Source organism: Triturus cristatus, chromosome 7 (assembly GCF_964204655.1).
Source record: "Triturus cristatus chromosome 7, aTriCri1.1, whole genome shotgun sequence".
Lineage (NCBI taxonomy): Eukaryota > Metazoa > Chordata > Amphibia > Caudata > Salamandridae > Triturus > Triturus cristatus.
In genome coordinates this window covers 1,147,504,863-1,147,525,697 of record NC_140590.1, presented here as the reverse complement: position 1 = coordinate 1,147,525,697, position 20,835 = coordinate 1,147,504,863, and the positions used below count along the sequence as shown (strand labels likewise).

Sequence of the window (20,835 nt, the reverse complement as noted above, 5' to 3'; positions counted from 1 at the left end):
AGGGACAGAGAGGGTAGAACGGCGGGAGGAGGGGGAAGGAGAAACTACAGAGGAGTGGGGAGATAAAGAACAGGTGGAGGGAGTTGGGGGCAACCACAGAGGGAGAAAAAGAGGAAGAGAGGAGATGTAGCAGTAACAGAGTTAAGGAGTACGTCCGTGCGTCGGTGCGGTGGGCACCTAAGTTAGTTAGGAGAAAGAGGGAGGCACCACAAGAGGCTAGAGTTGTGGAGAGTGAGGGCGAGAGTTAGATGGGAGTGTAAGACAGATCCACAAAGTGTGAGGGTACGAGTGAGCGCCTTGGCAGCAGCAGGGAGGGCGCAGCTCAGATGACCACAGTAGGGCAGCAGGTGGACAGCTATCTCCCCGCAGGTGCTGAATTATGGAGGTGCTGGGACACGTGAGCCTTTAATTAACTTTATATTCATCTGCTGGAGTGACTGGAGCCTCCTGCGGGAGCAAGCTGTGGGGGCAGCACGCTCATCTGCAGCAGGCAAGAAAGCCTTGGTTGGCACTGAGTGGAGTAGGAACAACGGAAACCTGGTGTTCTAGGGGCTTCTTTTCATCCAACCTTCCGTGGTGCCAACTGGACCAGGAGGCGAGGAAGAAACACAGCTTTTCCACCTAGGCTCTGCCCTTCTTGGCTGCAGCTTGCCCTGCGAGGAGGGGCAGTGAAATTTTGCGCCCAGCCTTCTTTTGTGTTGCAACTGCCCAAAACCCCTAAGATGGAGCAGGGGAGGGAGCGAGTTCTAACCTGTGCCTTCAATAAACTTCCAGGCTAACAGTCGCAGCGGCCGGACCCAGGGTTCTGATCATCCACAGCTTGAAGGCTCCGACCCGAACATCGCCCAACTGCGTGCAAAGGCGGATTTTGCGCAACTCGCATATTGTAAGGAGCTACAAATGCGCACCACCGCGGGATCGTTCTCGCTGGGCAGCTTACGGCCATCCAAAAGGACACAGAAGAGAAGCAACTGGGAGAGAAACACAGCGTTGGGTACCCGGCTTTTAAATACCAAAGAAACGACGAAACACAAGATGCACTACAATCCGATTTTATCTAAAAAACTTTGAGTGGTGTTTTTTTGAGGCAGCCCATGGTGTTGCTTTCAGACTGTGTGCCAAGAGATGTTACAAGATAATCTCGGGATCGTTTTGGCGCAGCAGCTCCTTGGGCTTTTCTGCGACGAGCAATAGCCGCTAATGTGATTCTGTGCACATGATGCTGGTGCAGTGAGATTGTGTGAGGGCACACAGCTGCCCGTGTCGGGCAGGGCTTCCCCGGAGAGGGAGAGTAGACACAGCTGGGGGGTGTTTTCATCTCATTGCCCACAGCCCCTGCAGCTCTTCCGCGGACGGGAGTGCAGGATGCACAGCACCGTGAAGACTCTCCGACTAACAACCCCCATTAGGCTTTTATGAAGTGCACGCGTAGTTACACTCCAGTTTGGGACAGATACCGCATCTGAGAGCTGGGGAGGCGCTGCGATTTGCCCAGTATCACACAATCCTCTTGAATGTGGGCGACCAGGGGAACTCTGGTTTCAGGCTGGTGTCTGGTGACGGGAGTGCAGCGGCCACGCTGCGTTTCCAGACACATAGCTTCAACCATAATGGGAATGCAAATTAACAAAAGACGGCTGGTTCTTGTGTAAGCCTTCCTCTAGTAACAGGAAATGGCATGGCACGCAGTGGGCTGAGACAAAAAAAAACAAGCGCGCACTGAAGTTGACGAGGAGGGAGTGGGAGGGGGAGTGGGGGCGGGCACAGTGGTGCGGGACTTCAAAGGGGCCGCGAAAGTGAAAGAAAACGAGTGCTTTCAGGCTGCCAAATGGTGCGCGCGCCCGGGGCACATGCACTGTATTTGGAGGCCTGAAAGCACTCGTTTGCACTTCCAAAACTCGCTTACTATAAGTCTCGCCAGAGCAGCGCTAAAGCGCTGTCTCAGGCGAGACCTAAAAAGGACACCGAAACAGCTAAATCCATGGGAGCCTTACAGGCTCCATCCACAAGTGGTTCCTTTCGTCGCTCCTCAGAAGTGTAAGTGAGATCCAGGCTTTAACCATAAAAGAACCATTCTTACAAATACATCGCAACAGAGTGGTTCTTAGAACAAATCCAAAATTCCTTCCCAAAGTCATCTCAGCTTTTCATCTTAACCAAGCAGTTGAGTTACCCTGGTTTTTCCAAAACTCTGACTAAGTAGCAGATAGTCTTTCACACACTAGACGTTAAAAGGGCACTACTTTACTGTATCATTAGGACTAAACCCTTTCGAAAAACAAAACCACTGTTTGTGGCCTTCTCCCCACCTCATAAGGGAAACCCCATCTCCAAAGCTGGGATTGCCAGGTGGATAGTAAAATGCATTCAAATATGCTACCAGAAGGCTAAACGCACATTAACAATTCCCCCTGGAGCTCATTCAACATGCAAAATAGGGGCTTCCATGGCATTCTTAGGGAACATCCCCTTAGATGACCTATGTAAAGCAGCAACATGGTCTACACCACACACCTTCACCAAACACTTTTGTGTTGATGTGCAGGCTAAGCAACAAGCTTCTGTAGGCCAAGCTGTTCTTAAAACACTTTTTCAAACTACTGCAGCGGATACAGGTGACCACCGCTAGTGGAGACACTGCTGGACAGTCGACCACTGCTAGTGGAGACACTGCTGAACAGTCTATACACAGTGTACGATCTGCAGCTCATATGCCTTGAACGGAAAATGCTACTTACTAGTATGCATCTGTTCTTGGCATGTAGAGCTGCAGATCTGTACACGCCCGCCCGCCTCCCCGGGACCTGTATCCGTTCCAGTATTATCTTAATTAGATACATTCACATGGACATCTCTTCTACTTCTTACTGACTCCATCATTTCCCATCATGGCGAAAAACAATCTGAGGATGGCGTTGATGCCCATGCGCACTATCGTCCAAGGGAGGAGTCACCTATCTCTTGACTACAAAAGACTTCTTCCAAGACAACAACAAGGTGCAAGCATCCGAGCCCAACACCAGATGGCGATCTAATGCAGTGTACGGATCTACAGCTCTACATGCCAAGAACAGATGCATACTGGTAAGTAGCATTTTCCTTACCCTTCTGATGCACTCTTTTTTCAATGTATTTTTTTTTTTAAACATTATTTTTTATTTGTGTATGTTTAAGCTATGCTTTCAGGTTACAGTAATTCAGAGCCAATGGTACCTTTTCTTTGCACCAATAATAATTATATGTGCCTATGATGTGCATTAAAACTAAAATAGGGTTCTATACCTGTTCTAGGTATGCATGCCTCCTAGGAAGCACCCATACTGTTCTTTTAAAATTGTGTTTGCTATTTATTTTTTTGATTTACAATTATTATTGCAAGTATCTGGTTCCACGTTTAAGAAGCCAGCCATATTTATTTCTTATTATTATTGTGGCATATCCTCAAAATAATTCAAATATCTCATTGATTTTCCAAAGCCAGACCTATTGGCTTTGCCAATACTTGTTTTTCATGTATTTAAAATAACGAAGCATCATTCACAACAAGTTTCAAAATGTAAATTTTAACATTTGTTTCATTTTATGATGTATTCTAATGAGTTCTGCGGAATGCATTTATTTTAATGGAGGTAAAGTGTGCTGTAGAAAGTAAATAGTGCTCACCGGGCACTATTTACCTTGTGGTCTTGATACTGTTTTTATCACCTCTATGCTAGGGGTTGCAAGAGGTAAACCAGGGGTTGAAGCTGTGACCCCTGGTGACTCCTTAAAGACCTCCATGAATGTGTTTATGGCATTTTCCGAGTAATACATTTAGATTCGGGGTGTCTGAGATACTTTGCTGGGAGTCCCCAGTACTTTACTTGAAACCCATCCTGGTGGCATGGTCACATACTGCTGTTCTTCTTTCAGAACCAGGGGGGAAGTGTCAGGAGCACCGAGTCCGATCCCGAGGCCAGGCCAGACCCAGGCCCAGTGAAGTACTGCTGCGTGTACCTCCCGGACGGCACCGCCTCGCTCACCGCCGTGCGGCAGGGCCTCTCCATCCGCGAGATGCTCTCTGGCATCTGCGAGAAGCGTGGCCTCTGCCTGGCTGAAGTGAAGCTCTACCTCACGGCAAGCAAGCAGGTATGTGACCGGGCGAATGGACGTGCTCATAAACATGGGATCTCCTGCGAGGCATGCTGGGTATGTGGCTAGCTGGGTCTTAGGCACTGCAGGTAGCCAGAAGCATCTGGCCATGGGAGAAATACGGAATGTAGAGCCAGCCCAGGGCTTTACAGGGGCAGACTTGACTCCTAAAAATGTTACCAGGAGAACAGACTCAGCATGTTGGAGAAAGTCCCGGGTAATATTGTTGCAGAAACTGTTCCTTTTTATTACTCACAGGTACGCAAACAAGAACTTTGTCTGCAGCAGCCCTGTGCAGCAACATGTCCTGGGAATTTTTTTCAAATGTTGGCAACTATGAATAGTGCTTTGACCCTTTAGTAATTCTAAGGACGAGTCTAATCCAGAAATCTGGTAACTGCTTTAGGCCTTTGGATTCCTAATGTTATTATTGCAAGGAGACACACTTCCCTTCACTCTGAGGTCCTGTTAGCAATACCACAGCTGTTGAAGACGCAGACTGTATAGGAAACCGATTCAGCAGAGGTAGAGTGTAAGCAGATTTGTAATGTGTAAAAGTTAGTCATTGAAGTATTATGTCTTTTTTCCTCATCCACGTTCAAGTCATAATGGTGTGAGGACATAAATGCAATGCTGAGACTTCGCCCGATGTCCATCAGTGACCACATACAAATCATACGTCGCATAAGACTCTCATATGAGAGTGGTGCCAACGCAGGAAAACTCCCTGATGTGTTTAAAGAGCTAGTGTATCCTACTATGTTTGCGCTATGCGTCTATATGGTATTTGTATAGTGTGGAGCTAACCAAAAGGTGGCGGAGTGCTGTACAGGGTCCAAGGCACAGATATTGTTAAAGGGTAATTAGAGGGGAAGGTGGTTCTGAGAGTGAGGGTGGGCTGCTACTTTGTTGTGATGTAGTGTTCTTTAAAGAGGTGTGTGCTCAGCTCTACACTGTAAAACATGGGCTACGAATCACAGAAACAAGGTATCAGACCACAGGTGGTGAATAAATCAAGAGAGTGTGGTTAGCAAGAGATTATAAAAAGATGCACAGGTCTTCCTACAGCATAATTGTGATCACATGTGAAGCGCCAGGCGCCTAAGTAAACATGGATTCGTACCACATGCACGTAAAGGTGCATGTAAAGGTGGTTGAATGCTTTATTGCCCTTTATGGTTTTAGGATCTACCAAACTCCTCAGGACCCACACACTCCCAGATCTCACTACACAATACTCACGCCGTCTCTGTAGTCTCATCAGCGAGGTTGAGTGTGGCAGGGATCAATTAGTTCCCAGTGTAGAGGGTGGGCGTAAACTAAACGTTTAGGAAAGGGCTCCATTGCTAATGCTGGACGCACAGGGCATGCACTTATGTCATTAGCTTACATCATCTGCTGTTGGTGTTTATTTTTTAATGTTGCATACTTGTTCATGCAAAGCAGATTGGGCGGTGGATGAACTACTTTAAGCAGTGTTCCTATTGGCACAAGGAGCTAATCCCCCATTCAAGAAGATAGACAATGGTTTGCACGCCTTAAACTATTACATTGGTTTAGAAGTGTCTCCATAACATAGAGTTTAAAGTCACTTAGGTCTTTCACACCCCTCCTCACCGAAAGTAGCACATTATATTTGATTAGCTCCAAACCAGCCCTTTTCTTTGTGGGGAAGGTACAGTGGTACCGGGGACCTATGGATGAGAGAGGTTCTACTGCATCCCAATTAGGGTCTTTTTTCAGGTTGAGTCTACCAAATAGAATAAGTTGTCTGGCTGCTGAACACATTGCGGGCTTGCCAAGAACATTCAAGGACTTGCATTGCTTACAGTTGGTTGGCTTTACAGTCACTCATTTGCCTGCTTCTTATTCGAAGGCTTTTCGTGTCCCACCTTGTCAGCCTGGTATTTGTCCCTCCCATGGAGCATAGTCTCTTTACCATCTCTCTGATTGGCTGTCTTCTATGCTTAAACTGCTCACTTTTAGGGAATAACTTTTTTTTGTTTAAGCACACCATGAGCGTGCATGTGTTTTCCAGCTGTCTCCCTCGAATGCTCCCCCATCCATATTGCTCTCTTTCACCTATGTGCTTCTCTGCTCCCACCGGCACTTGTATTGCTCTCTCTTGGCCTTATGCTCCCCGCTCCTGGGCTCCACAGTGCTCTCTTTAGTGCCCTTGTTGTCGCCCTCATGCTGTTTCGCCCCCGCATTCAGTGTGCTTCACCCCCATTCCCACATCCAATCCACTCCTTCAACCTGATTATCCTTTTAATTTTTTTTAAGTGCTTTCACCCTTATTTTAAAACCGCACATTTGTGCTACTTTTTTAAATTTACTAATCCATCTCGGATTGGTAAATAAATAGGAAAAAAACACCGGTCTCATTTTGTAGGCACGCATATGCATGTTGAAACTGTTGCGGCAGCCTCGTCAACTTGTTTTTTTAAGCCATGCTGCACAGCAACTGCAAAGATGTACAGCATGGTTAAAAATATTGACAAAGCCACCAGTTCTCATAGGTGAGACCTATTGGCTTCGTCAGTGCTTGGCTCTTTAGCTTCCTATTTTTCATTTCAAACTGTGGAATGAGATTGTCAAGGGCTCAGTGGCTCCCTCGGAGAACGTGCGGAGTGAGCACGATTCTGCAGTGGGAGGCTTGCTGGTTGCTTGTCTACTCTCCGTCTGATGTCCTCCAAGGGAGCCACTGAGCCCTTGACGAAGTTATAGGTACAGTTGACCCATAACCATGCAGTGTACCACCTGACGCTCTAAGAAGAGGGATAAGTGCAACTACTTACCTGCGCAGGTCACATAGCTGTGATTTGCAAACATGTCCTGAAGAAAGCCCTCCAACCCGACTGGGCACCTATAGGGCTGAAACATGTTGACCGCTCAACCACTCACTCTTTAACACAGGTGCCATAGAACAATAGCTCTTCTATTTAAGAACCACATCTTCTTTTAACCTTGCCCACCCCTGACAGAAGAAATGCAACCCAGGGGCAAGGAGGCAATTTTAAATTCACCTCACTTTTACCATCACTATTCCTGATCACTACTGCGAATAACCAGTTGGTTTCCCTCCTGGTGGAGGTAAGCACAGATAAGACCCGATGATGACGCTGCTCACGTAATAGACAAAAGCGGATAACCAAGGTATATCGCTATCAGAGCATTACGTGTATGAGGGTTTTTTTTTTTAGATGAAAAGACCCCCAGACCCTGGAAAAAACAGGGCAAGTGATCCATTCTCCTCTGATTACCCAATTACAGTGCAATCCATTGATTCCATCCTTTGGTCGGATCATTTTGTGATCAAATTCTCCTTTCCTGCGCCAAGTAGACCCCAAGTTAATTATGAAGCCACTCTGGTTATTGTGAGACCATGGAGAAAAGTTAATTTTTACTCTTTTTACAATTGTTTTGACCTTCCTTAGTTGAGTGCGGACCATTCTCTAGAAACGTAACTAGCGTTCTTGAAAAAGCTTTGGTGAAGGCATTAGATGACTGTGCACCCGAGAAATTAAGGACTTCGATCAGATAATCAGATCTGGGGAGTGGTATTTTAATGATTTGAGGAAAGGGAAGAGAGACTGTGAAGTCCTAGAGCGCCATTGGTGGCTCTTTAAAGGACCAGAGAAGCGAATGGCCTTTAAAACCACATTAAAAGCCTACCACAAACAGCTTAGACAAGTAAAGTAACAGCATTTTTTGAGGAGAATAGTGGCTTGTCGAAAGAGCTATTCAAAATAGTTAAGGAACTGTCCCACCCTGTGTCTTTAAATCAAACGGCCATAGCCTCAGTTTAGCATTGTGAGGAGTTGGCTACATTCTCTAACGAGACGATCGATATGATTTATTCAATATTTGAGATTCAACTCCTGGTGGAAGAGGTCTCCCTCTGAGATGCCGGTCAACACCATGGGCCAGGCTGATTTGTAACAGTACTAGACGTAGCTCAGCCTCAGCTTGTCTCAACTCGCTTCACTGGCTTCTGGTGTGCAAGGGAGCCAAGTTTAAGCTATTATGCTATGTACACAAGGCACCACATGACACCACACCAGCAATTCTGCGTAGCCGAGTTGTCTTTTCACAAACCAGTACGAGTGCTTTGATCTATGAATCAAGCTCTGGTGTGCAGAAGACAACATTTGAGTCTAGACGTGGTAGCGGCTCTTTTAGTCATCTAGCAGCACTCCAGTGGAATTCTCTGCCAAAGGGAATTCTATTGTACCTCTCTCAAAGGAAGCAGTAATAAGTGTACACATTTTAGCAGAGCAGTGAAAGTTATGAGGTGATGATAAAATATTCTGGGCAGATTTTCCTCATGTTGTATCTGCACTAATACCTTTGGAGATTGTGAGCATTGTATTTCTTAAATTTGCCAAAAAGCATCTAAATTTCTGCAAAAATGTTGGCAATTCTACTTTTTGCGGATCCAGATTCACTTCAAAACGAGTGATGCTTTAGGTTTCTCTACTAATCAAGAATAAATAGAGATGAATAACATTTTAATTAAATGATTAGTAGGGTTTGCACTTTGTCAGCTTTCTACTGAAGATGGAAAGTCTGGGTAAATCTAGTAATTCCTGTGTTAGCAGGTTACGGGTGCGATGAAAGCACAACGCTGCAATGTGCTCTTTTTGTTTTAAGTTTGAGCATATCAGACAGCCCAAGGCTGCAGAATACCTATTGTGCAATTATCAAGAGCTTACAGGGGCTAACAGCCCGCCCATTGCTTACCATTATTTTGGCTTTATTGTCACATTCATTTGCTTGCTAGTTATCTGATGGCTTTTCTTGTTCATCGTGTTTGTCCCTCCCCTGGACATAGCCTCTTTACCATCCGCCTTGTGTCCTTCAAACACACAAAAAGAGGAATGCTTGCAATTTGTCTAACCACTGACAATCGTTTGGGGTAGCATTCCAACCCATCAGTCTTTTGCCCACCATGTTGCATACATTGGATTGGACCGAGCCATATGAAAATCAGCCTTGACCCTCCACCAATAAGAATAGTCCAGCCAGACTGCCAAGTCAGGTGCCCTCTGAACTGGAACACAAGCAACCCAAGACTAATTTTGCCCTGATTTGGGCTTGTCAGTTGGGTGCAGCTTGGTTCAAGTGGCACAGTGAGCAAGCTACCCACGTCTGGGCATACTCTTGGCCACTTAGGGTGTTACATAAAGCACTCAAAAGGTGATGGGAAGATGTTTGCAGTTTGTCTAATGACTGGCAATCTCTTGGAGTAGTATTCCAACTCCTCATTCTTTTGCACACCATGCCATCTCAATTTGGACCCACCCATATATGTTTGTCATATGTTTTGTCAAGCGCCTGGCTGCCTGAGGGCTTCCCTGCGCTGGTGAGAACTGTAATATATGCTATGACCATCAGGAACTTAACGGGGGAACAGCCAGGTCTTTAGATATTTCCTAAAAGAGATTTTATTCGCAATAATCTGAGGTTGAGTGGGACTCTATTCCACAACCTCGGTACCAAATGAGCAAATGATCTGCCTCCCCATCTTGCCCTTGTGGCTCTAGTTGTCCTGAGGAGCTGCAATTTAGAGAATCTTAGGTGTCTAGTCGGGGTGTACCTGGGTATCAGTTGTCTGAGCTTTAATGGGCCATTTTTGTTTATGGCCCGGTGGGCAATGCAAAGGGATTTAAACTTGATTCTGGCTTCAATTGGCAACCAATGAAATTGTTAAAGCAATTATTTTACTGATACGTGGTTTGGGATTTTTAATAAAAGCCTGGCTGCCACATTTTGCACCACTTGTAGTCTTTTTGTTACATATTTCGGCGAGCCCACATAGAGCGAGTTGCTATAGTCCAGGTGTGAGACTACAACGGACTGAATGACTTTTTTTCTTAAATGATCTAAGACCAGTTCAATATTCTTCCTGATCATTTTAAGTAGCGAAAAGCAAATTCCTGATAGTTTTTTGGCTTGATAGTCCAATGTGAGCGTATCTTCCTGGCAAATTCCCAGATTTTTTACGACTGGTTTGGGGGCAGGAGGATTGCCCATGTCACTGGGCCATTGAATCAGGGGTTTGTGTATGGCCGGATTTCCCAGTAACATAAGCTCCATTTTTTCTCCGTTTAGCTTCAAGCAACTGTTTGACGTCCAGTTTGCCACCTTCTCGAGACAGTGAGTGAGCTGGTGGATTTCTGAATTAGGGCCATTTGTCAGAGACACAACCAACTGGGTGTCGTCTGCATAGGACACCGTTGATATGTCAAACTCCTACACTATATTGGTGAGCTGTCGCAAGTAAATGTTAAATAGTGTGGGGCTAAGAGACGAACCCTGTGGGACACCACATGTGAGTGGTAGATGGTCTGAGAAATGGTCTTTCTCCATCACTTGATAAAATCTGTTCTCTAGGAAAGAGGTGAGCCAGTCCATAGCTTTGCCCTGGATTCCCTTAGTTGTCTTTTAAGATGGCGTGATCCACAGTGTCAAGGGCTGCGCTAAGATCTAGCATGGAGAATAGCGTCTGACCCGCCCTCATCTAATTGCACCTTCAGCTCCTCTGTAACCAGCAGTAATGCTACCTCTGTGCTATGGGACTTACGAAAGCCCATCTGAGTGGGGTGAAGGATGTCATTAGTCTCCAGAAAGCTGGCTAGTGTGTGATTTACATGTTTCTCCAGGAGTTTGCCAAGGAACAGGAGAAAGGGGATAAAATGCAGATGATTAAATATTGTTGGGTCGAGATTAGCCTTTTTTTGTAAGGTTCTGATGACCGTGTACTTCCACGGTTTAGGAACCACCGCTGTCTCTAGTGACAGATTAAGCAATTTCATGAGAGATGGCAAAATGAAATCCAATTCTTTAGCTAGAATATGTGGGGGAACTGGGTCAAGAGGAGAACCAGATTTAATCGTTTTGATTAGGTTGAGAACATTCTCTTCCTCCAGCCTCGGTAATTGAGCTAGTTTAGGAGATGAGGATGGTTCTCTAGCCTTAGTTCCTTTATCATGACCTGATTCCCCTTCTCGGTAATTGATCATATATGTCTGCCACATTTTTATGAAAGAAGGATGCTATGTCATTGCATCTTTCTTTAGTAGTGGGAAAGGGGGTATCACTTTTGTGGGGGCTAATCAGAGTTTTGACCACTCTGAAAAATTCCTTTGGGCTGTTTGCCGCCTGGGAGATTTTATCCTCATAGTTTTTACCTTGGGCACTCTTCTTCTCGTTCTATGACCTGATTGTGGATTTATTCTGAATTTTAAGGGCAGGGTCATATTCTTTTCTCCATAATTTTTCACATTTTTGGCATTGTTTTTCCTGTGATATAAATTGGTGCTTGTACCATGGAGCATTTTTAGGATGAATTTTACTGTTGATAGTTTTCTTAGGGATGCACACATCTAATGACTGGATAATCCAGTTCTCCCATTGCTGATGGTCCTGTTCTAGTGTGCCGGTGGAATTGGAGAAAATGTCTCTCAGGACAGTTTGCCATGTTTCAGGGACCAGCGTGGACCAACTTCTAGTCACAATGGTATGAGCTCTAGCCTTGGTCTGCTGTGCCGGTTTAGATAGGCTGAAGAAAGAAGAAAATGGTCTGACCAGGGAGCTGGGATTACTTTAGGCGTTGTGATCTGGGGGTTGTTGGAGAAGATGAGATCCAGTATGTTCCCTTTCTCATGTATAGGTGCTAGCACATGTTGGGTTAGTTGTAGAGCTTCAAGGTCGCTTTGCAGCCTTTCTAATAGTGGGCGTGTCTTGGGCATCACAATGAAGATTGAAATCCCCTAATATTGTCATGTGAGTTTTCGCTATCAGACGACTAGTTAGTGAATCCGGTAATGCCTCCACAAATCAGTCTTGACCCAGCTCCAGTAGGAACAGTCTAGCCTGAACTGACTTGTGTCCTTCCACTACTCACTTTTAGGGAACTACTTTTTTCCTTTTTGGTTAAGCACTTTATCAGAGTGCATGTGTTTTCCATCACCCCCTCATATTTCTTTCCTTTCCCCAAAATACCCTCCCCCATGCTATGTTTTTGCTCTCTTTTGCTCTCTCTCGTATTTCCATCCCCAGCTGCTACCACATGGTTTGTTTTACTGTCTCTCTCATGTGGTCCTCCCCCGCTACCCCATATTGCTGTTTGCCTTGAGAGCTTCCCTCCTCATCCACTCCATGTTTCTTCTTCATACCACCCACTGCCCCCAAATATATTATCTAAAATTATTATTTGGAGGGCTAGGCAGTAATTGCTTTCATCCCTCTACATAACTGCTTTCACATACTTGCAATTTTTTTTTATTGACTGATCTAAGTGACGCCTGCTGTCTTGCATTGTTAAAAAAGTAAAGTAAATGACATCTGTTTCATTCTATAGGCACATCGTTTTTTGTAAATACTAAACAACACTGGCAAAAAGCATTGTTTTTTTACTGATGTTGTTCAGCATTGCCAAAGAAGCCTTGGCAAAGGCAGTTGGTCAGGTCTCAATGACGAGACCCATTGACTTTGTCAATGCTTATAACTATTTCTTATTATTTTATTTATTGCGATTTTATATAGCGCAAACTTTACCCGAAGGTGTCAGAGCTCTTTACAAAAGGACAAGTTACATTACATAAGGACTTCGGAGTACATGAGTTACATAAAAGATACAAACCGAAAAACTCTAAATTCACATAAGAATGGTAGTAAGTACAAAAGTCTACTACAGATATTAGTGGTTAGAGTTGCATATATACAAGTTGCAGATTCACTCAAGGAAAAGATACAAACAGATAAACTCTAAATTCACATAAGAATGGTAGTAAATACAGAAGTCTACTACAGATACTAGTGGTTAGAGTTACATATATACAAGATACAAAATCACTCAAGATTCCATTTTAAGAAGCGATTAGGGTTGGGCAATTTATATTACATATTTACAAAGCATGAACTACCAAAGAGTAGAGGGTGGCCATATTTTACTTGCTAGCACTGGGGCCTTCAGCAACCTTGCAATCATGGTAAGTGAACTCCTCGTCAGGGGTTGAACGCGATAAAAATATTAATACAACACAATTCATTTTAACACAACGTGAGCCTTTCTAAGCTCATCTTCTCCCTCCCTATCCAGGGTGAGTGAAGAGGATAGGGTTTTCCTGCCCGGAGTACATCCTATTATCCAGTAGATGGCACTCTTCCCTCGCAGATTGTGTCCTGTTGCACTTCTGCCACACTGGGTAGTGGCTCTAGGGCTTGTTAATGGTCAGTCAAGTGTATTGATTGATGACTGTGTATTAAAATAAAGAAATCGATTTGTATGCATAGGGAAAATGAGGTATTACTCTGTGATGAACAATGGAGTAGGCAGAGGAATACAATACCTCCCATTTTGAACTATATGGCTCCAACTGAGTGGTGATCAAAGCGTGTGATCCTGCCTGTTTTTAAAAAGGTCCCTATGGATTGTTTCCCCAAGAAAGTTTCCTTCTTACAATCTCTCTTTCCTTCTTACAATTTCTCTTTCCTTCTTTCCATTTAATTTCCTTCTTTTCACTTTACTTTCCCTCATTCCAGTTTTGTTTCAATCCTTGCAACATTCTTTCCCTTCGCTTGCCCGACCTATCTTTCTTTCTTTGCTTTCTTCTTTCGCTCTCTCACTTGTTTTGCCTCTCACATTTTTGTTGTGATTTTTATTCCGCTTTCTCCCTGTAACCTTGTTTGGTTCTTATCCCGCTCCTTGGCCTCAACCCTTGATTTACGTCTTCCTGTTATTTATTAGTTTCTGCTTCTGTTTTGTGACAGAGGAGTAACAGTTCACAATTAATAGTAGTCATAAAAACAAATGTCATCTCTCCACTGACACCCCTGTTCCAGCTGGGACAGCGAGTGCTTTCCAACGCCCTGGGCGACGAACATAGCTCTTCGGCACCCGTACAGTTGCTTAGTACAAAAGAGTTCTTTGTTTTCTTTTTACGCGCAGCCATCTTATGAAATTATATTACCGTTTGATTCGCACGCACTCATTTTAACGTCCTAGTTTTGATGGGATTTATAATGTTATTGTTTTTGGAAACTGTAACATTGTACCTAATTATAATTACGTCGAATATTAAATCAACTGACTTGAATTATACGAGGAAATTTATATGTTCATAATTTTGCATTTCTAATGTTGGCATTTTTTGTGAGAAAAAAAAACACCCACCATATCAAGGCCTTCTCCTCAACTGCTGGGAAGTTATACAGTTTAGTAACTCAGAAGCAGTACTGGGGCAGGGTGGCGTCCCTGGGAAAGTGATGTCCCCTAAATGAAAACTGGTGCCGTGCACGCACGCATTCAGAGTGAGCCATACATCGCTCCAACATGTCGAACGTAATCTCTCAACCTGTGCCTATTTTGTAAAACAAGAAACAAAAGTGCCAGGGCCCTCGTCAGGAGGTCACCACAGCTTCCACCACAACCCGCCTCCACACCATCGACAACCGGCCGACCATATTGACCTGGAATCCCGCCACAGTGGAACATGTCACCGCGACCATAAACAACACCCACTCTGGAGCCCCCACGGACCCCTGCCCTCCTCATATCTACCACAGGGCCGCCACCGCTATCGCACCCGAACTAGGATGGACCATCAACGCCTCTTTCAAGTCCGGCATCTTCCTGGACGACTGGAAACTGGCGGAGGTCAAGCCCCTCCTCAAAAAGCCCCCAGCCGACCCGACGGACGTGAAAAACGACAGACCCATCTCCCTGCTCTCCTTCGCTGCCAAAGTCACCGAGAGACTCGTAAATGCCCAGCTGACCACCTTCATTGAAGAGAACTCCATCCTAGACCCCTCACAGTCCAGATTCCGCAGCAACCACAGCACCGAGACTGCCCTCCTCGCCGCCACGGATGGCATCCGCATGCTTCTCGAGCAGGGACACACCACAGCCCTCATCCTACTAGACCTCTCTGCAGCCTTCACAACCGTCTCACACCACATGCTCACAGCCAGACTTCACGACGCAGGAATACGATGAACCGCCCTCAACTGAATCCGTTCCTTCCTCTACGGCAGAACCCAGAGGTTCAGACTCCCTCCCTTCCTCTCCGAGCCAACAGAGATCAACCGCGGAGTACCCCTAGGTTCGTCGCTCAGCCCCATGCTCTTCAACATCTACATGGCCCCCCCGCCCCCATTGTCAGACAGCACAGGCTCAGCATAGTATCATACGCTGACGACACCCAACTCATCCTCTCCCTCACAAAGAACCCGGAAAACACCAGACTCTGCTTCCAGTAAGGAATGAAGGACATCGCACGCTGGATGAAGGACAGCTGCTTGAAGCTCAACTTGAAGACCGAAGTCCTCATCCTAGGACCCTCCCGCTCAGCCTGGGACAACACCTGGTGGCCCCCAACCCTCTGGAGTTCACCCACCCCTACGGACCACACAAAGAACCTCGGCATCATCCTGGACTCCTCCCTCACCATGACCTGCCAGATCAACTTTGTCGCCTCCATCAGCTTCAACTGCCTTTGCATCCTCCGAAATATCTTCAAGTGGATACCCCCTGAATGCAGAAAGACCGGCACCCACGCACTCATAACCAGCAGACTGGACTACGGCAACACCCTCTACGCCGGAATCAACAGAACCCTGCTGCACAAGCTCCAAACCATCCAGAATGCCGCAGCAAGACTCGTCCTAGGGACACCACGACTCGAATACATGACCCAACACCTACGAGACCTCCACTGGCTCCCCGTCAAGAAGAGAGTGACATTTAAACTTCTCACCCATGCCTACAAAGCCCTCCACAACATCGGACCCAAATACCTCAACGAGAGTCCCCATCTACGTACCCAAAAGGAACCTCCCCTCCGCCGAACTCACCCTGGCTGAGACCCCCCGCACTTGCAGAAACAGAGCTGGCGAACCCACCTGTTCAAATTAAGCACTGCTCTCAGCACAGATAACGAAGAGCAGAGCCACAGCTAGTCAACCCATGCACAGACACAAATAGTTCCCTGGCCAGAGTAGGACAGGAAAGCATTTGTAACAGCACTGGAACTGCCCTGGACTCCACCATCACCATAACATGCACTCATGCTGCCACCGGCTGCCGGCCAGTTTTATCGACTGGAACCTACCTGTATAAACACACATCTTCAAAACATTTTAATTGTGTACTTCTCTACCTTTAACAAGGACGCTGCTCTCACCAATAGTCAAAACAAATCTAAAAAAATTGATATTAAAATAATAATATTGGCAGCTCAGAGGGAGATGAGGTTCACTTACTCTGCCTTCTTTCTCAACCCCTTCTCAATCATGCTCGCTGCTCACCTTTCGTATCTCTCCTGCTACCTTTTACTCCCTGTAGCACATCTCTCACGGAGTCGTACCCCATCTGTCACTGCCCTCTCCTTCTCTCTTTTCTTTCTGTCTCTTCTCACTCCATTCCCCCGTGCCTTCACCCCATCTCTCCATCACCAGCTATTTCCCTCCCTATCTTCCGTATGTGCCCATCCTCTCTACCCATCTCAACTTCTGTCGCTCCTCCTCCTGGCTCTTGCGGCGCCCTTGCCTTCTAGATCTGTTTTGACATAGTTGTCCCCGCCCACCTCTCTGTCTCTCAAACTCCACCTCTCGCCATTGCACCCTCTTGATCTCACACCCTTTCCCTTTCTCTCGAATTTCCTTCCCTTACCCTCACTTAGTCCACTACAAGTCAGTGTTGCCTGTAGACCCTGAATCCTACATTTCATCTCCTCGTCTCAGAAGTTTTTTTCTTTTCTTCTAGAAGACTCTGGTTTTGGACCAGGACAGCACAGTTCTCAGTGACCAGGAAGTGATGCTGGAGAACAGGATCAGCTTTGAGTGAGTCTTTGTTCTTCCTCCAACACAGAGACGGATGAGAGGGGCTGCGCTGAGGAGAAGGGTGGAAAAGCTTAAGACTGGTCGTGCAGTGAGCCATGCACCTAGTTGTGTTTCGGCTACAGTGGTAGGGTTGCACCGCGTTGGTTCAGTGATGGGTTGGGCCCGCGCAAGGTTGGGCCTGCTCTGGGTTTGAAAGTCTGCCTTCAGGGTGGTACCTGCAATGGTTTGGTCTGCACTAATGAGACCTAAACCAGCGGGCTCTCTTCCAGGTTGTTCTGAAGGGCTAGGTTAGGCCTAAACCTCTCGGCGCTTCTCTAATTTGAGGGATGCTCACACAGGATCTACGGCACAGAGCAATGCTGGTTATGAATTTGTCTTTCTGGATTTTTCATTAGGCTTGAAATTCCCGTCATCAAGAAAACTGTTCGAATCTCTGCTAAGTCTGCCAAGACGGTTCGTGAAGCCCTGCAGCCAATAGCCGAGAAGTACGGAGTGAGCCTTCAGCGGGTGGTGCTGCGCCTGGTAAGATCCGCTCTGGGGCACCCAGCAGGCGGGAGCATGCATAGTAAGACCCTTCCCTGCCCCCACCAGCAGGTGCTGCTGCACCCCGTACAATGCTTTTCATGTGCCTGTGGTAAGGTAGAACTGCGATTGACTAGATCGCGTCTCTAGTAGGTGCCCCTCAGGCCTAGTAAAGCCACCCCATGTGCCTCCAGCATATCGCTCTGCACCTCCTACAACCCAGTCCAGGCGACTCCAGCAGTTGTTGCTGTGATTGGTTCGAGACACTTCTCACACCACCAGAAGGTACTGGCTGTAGTGACCTTCCCTGGACAGTATTCACATCACCATAAACTCAAACCTTTCTCCCCTTTTCTCCAACTGTTGCCTTCCGGTGTCTGCCTTCTTTCTCCATACACAGTCCCTTCGGCCTGTATCCTCTGCTCTTAATTCCTTACATCCTGTGGTTCCTCTGTCAAACCTACAGGCCTAGGAGTATCTGGTGGGTGTCAGGCTGTGTTTTATCCCTACAGCACCTTCTCCCCTCTCTTGCTTTTCCGTCAGGCCATGTTTTGATATTAGTATTTGTGTTGGTGCTCTTATGCCATATTTCTGGCCCCATAGCACTTTCAGGGTCTGGGCACCCTTTTCATATGGTCCTGGTATTGCTATGGCTTGTTGTGTTTAGTTAGCGTAGATTGGTTTGTCCAATGCATTGTTTAACAATAATAACTGCTACGTCCCATTGTTCTCTTTGCACTCCCATCTCCTGCGCTAGCTTCTCTCCGAGGTCAGCCATTGATGCTTTTGTTTTTTCCTAGAGCGGGGAATCAGATGTGCTTGATCTGGACAGGCCAGTGACCGCTGTAGCTGGACAAAGGCTGGTGTTAGCAATGGTCTCAGGTGAGTCCAATTTTCTTTTTTTTAGCAGAGCTTTATATAGCGCGAACTTGACCCGAATCCAATCCGGTATCAGAGCGCTTTACATAGCACAAGTTACGTTACATGAGGACACATTCATTCTTTGTTAGGCACGGGGAGATTAAGTGATTTGCCCAGAATCACAGGAGGTTTAGCGTCGTTACCGAGACTCGAACCCAGTTCCCCCAGGTCCGAGGTCGAGCGCCCTAACCGTTAGGCCATCTCCTCTCCCAATAAATGCTATATCGTTTATTGTCTGTCCGTATCAGTCCGCTTCTACTGTGAGTGCACCAAGAGCCCCGCTGCCCTTTTCCTATAAGGGCCCAGTGATCACTACCTGAATCCCACAGCAGCACCGTGAGCTCTACCCCGCTCCATGAAACTCCTTCTGACACTTGTAGCGGATGTTGCTAGATCTGCTGCATGTCACCAGGAAGCAATGTTAGCACTTCAGCCTTCAATTGGTGACCTAATGCTTTCTGAGCCTTGCTTTCACTTCAGGTACACCAAGTGCTCTATAACACCTCAAAGCCTGATTAATGGTGCAAAGACCAAAACATGGAAAAAGATATTCTGCTAACATGAAGTTATTTGACAAGTCTACTCAAAGAAGGACTGTGGCCTCCCAAGAGTCTTGGAGGGTGACAGAGCTACCCTGTGATTCGCTCTTAAACAGATTCAAGTCCTGTGCTCCCTCATAATATTCCAGAGCGGATGACAGTCTTGTGGAACCCAGATACATGCGTCTATCAACAAACCCCTTACTAACCTTGATCAACTGTACACCACAAGCTTTAATGCCACTAAAACTATTTTTATGAACCCACACAAAGCTCTTAAAGTGAAAATAGAAAGTGCAGTTAAAGGATTGAAACACTTGCATCATAAAATCGAAACACTACTAGATGTTGCGGACTACCTTGGATTTGTCCTCGCCCAAGATAATTCAGGCAGGTTTGAGAATCAATTGCAATGTTTCTTACACTGGTCTTCATTGCTCCATCATTTACAACAAGATGGCTGCCTCCCCTCTGCCTGGTTGTCTTGAATGGAACACTGACAGAGATTCCAAGTCACCCACTTCTGGGTATAATTTGTTCCGTTCTGCATTTTTTGTTGGCTATCCTAGTACATATACCATACCTGTCAACTTATCAAGACAAAAACAAAGGTGATGTCTGTTTGGTATTGGCAAAACCCTTGGCTGGTCGTCAACATACTGGAGGTTGTTCCTGTGACGGAAGTAAAGGAACACTGGTAAATTTTACGGCACAATACACTAAAAACTTTGGTCAGAACACAAGATAGGTACGACTACTTTACAAGACAGTTGGGGGTAGTCTTTCCCAACAACTTTTCTGTTAACTACTGAAAACTTGTGCGATCTATAGCATAATGTGCCAGCGCATTAGTCAGAGATGATATGACTCAAAGATGACTTTAGAAGAGCATTTGGGGGTTTCTCCCACCAACTTTTGGGAGATTTCCTGGGCAAATTGTAATTTTGAAGAACATTGGGCAGCAACATTGGTCACAACTGAAGTGGATGAAAACATAATCGCAGCAGCCCTCCTGCCCCTGCTACCCTGGCACTCCTCCAGAGGATAGTTGGCTTCCGCTTTCGAGCTCATCTTCCACCTTATAACAGAGAGCAACACCCTCTGCTACAAACACAACGTCCAACAATCTGAAGAAAATGAAGGTAGTCTGCACTGAATAAAACGGCCTGCGGTCTTTACTGATTGCCCATCTGTATTAACTTTATGTTGTCCATTTCATGCTTCTATCCTAGTTGAAATTATGGACGAAGGGCTAAGCCTCATATCATCACAGTGTCTCTTCTTTACACTGATGTGATTCCTTACTAATAATGAAAGTGAAAGTTGTGTGGAGAATATTCTAGAAGAGGAGGACTAATTCTCCTCTGGTAACACCAAAAAGAGATATGATCGCTGGGATTAATACAAAGTTTGTCTTGCATGGAGGGATAAAGACAGAAGGGGAACTCCTGAATGGGTGATTTGTTCTTATGCGGTAGGGTCAGAAACTGACCAAGCTCTTCGTCCATGTCAGGGCTCAGTCCGACTAGGGTCTAAACCTTGAACTGACTGGGAGTGACCCACCTTTGGGAGCCTTCGGGCACTTGGAAGGAGCTTGGGGCTCCTTGGGGCTGAAATGTGGACCTTTAAAGATTGTGTTATTCCATCTCAGGTTGCCAAGCTTGATTTCTCTTCCACTTCTTTCCTTGTTCATGAGGTGTATTTGTACAGAAGTAGGCAGTATTCCTGCTTTTAGGAAAGATGCATGGCTCCTGCTCATGTCATCAACCCCCATCATTTTCCATTTGGCATAATTTTACTGATTTGACAGCATTTCTGTCTTGCGCATTTTGCTTATGGATTACTGGGTCTTCTCTGATTGATCCCCCATGTACAG

At 45.9% G+C, this 20,835-nt stretch overlaps 1 protein-coding gene across 9 annotated transcripts in view; it reads left to right on the top strand.

Moving 5' to 3' along the window:
• Positions 1-20,835, top strand: part of RGS14 (regulator of G protein signaling 14) — a 334,003-nt gene that overhangs the window by 287,753 nt on the left and 25,415 nt on the right. For 7 of the 9 annotated variants that reach the window (XM_085618347.1, XM_085618353.1, XM_085618345.1 and 4 more), the window contains 4 exons: positions 3,913-4,128; positions 16,901-16,977; positions 17,373-17,499; positions 18,300-18,381. In XM_085618347.1, coding sequence (XP_085474473.1) covers positions 3,913-4,128; positions 16,901-16,977; positions 17,373-17,499; positions 18,300-18,381 — 502 coding nt within the window. The remainder of the gene's footprint in view (positions 1-3,912; positions 4,129-16,900; positions 16,978-17,372; positions 17,500-18,299; positions 18,382-20,835) is intronic. The other 2 variants (XM_085618346.1, XM_085618352.1) reach the window with 1 other exon arrangement.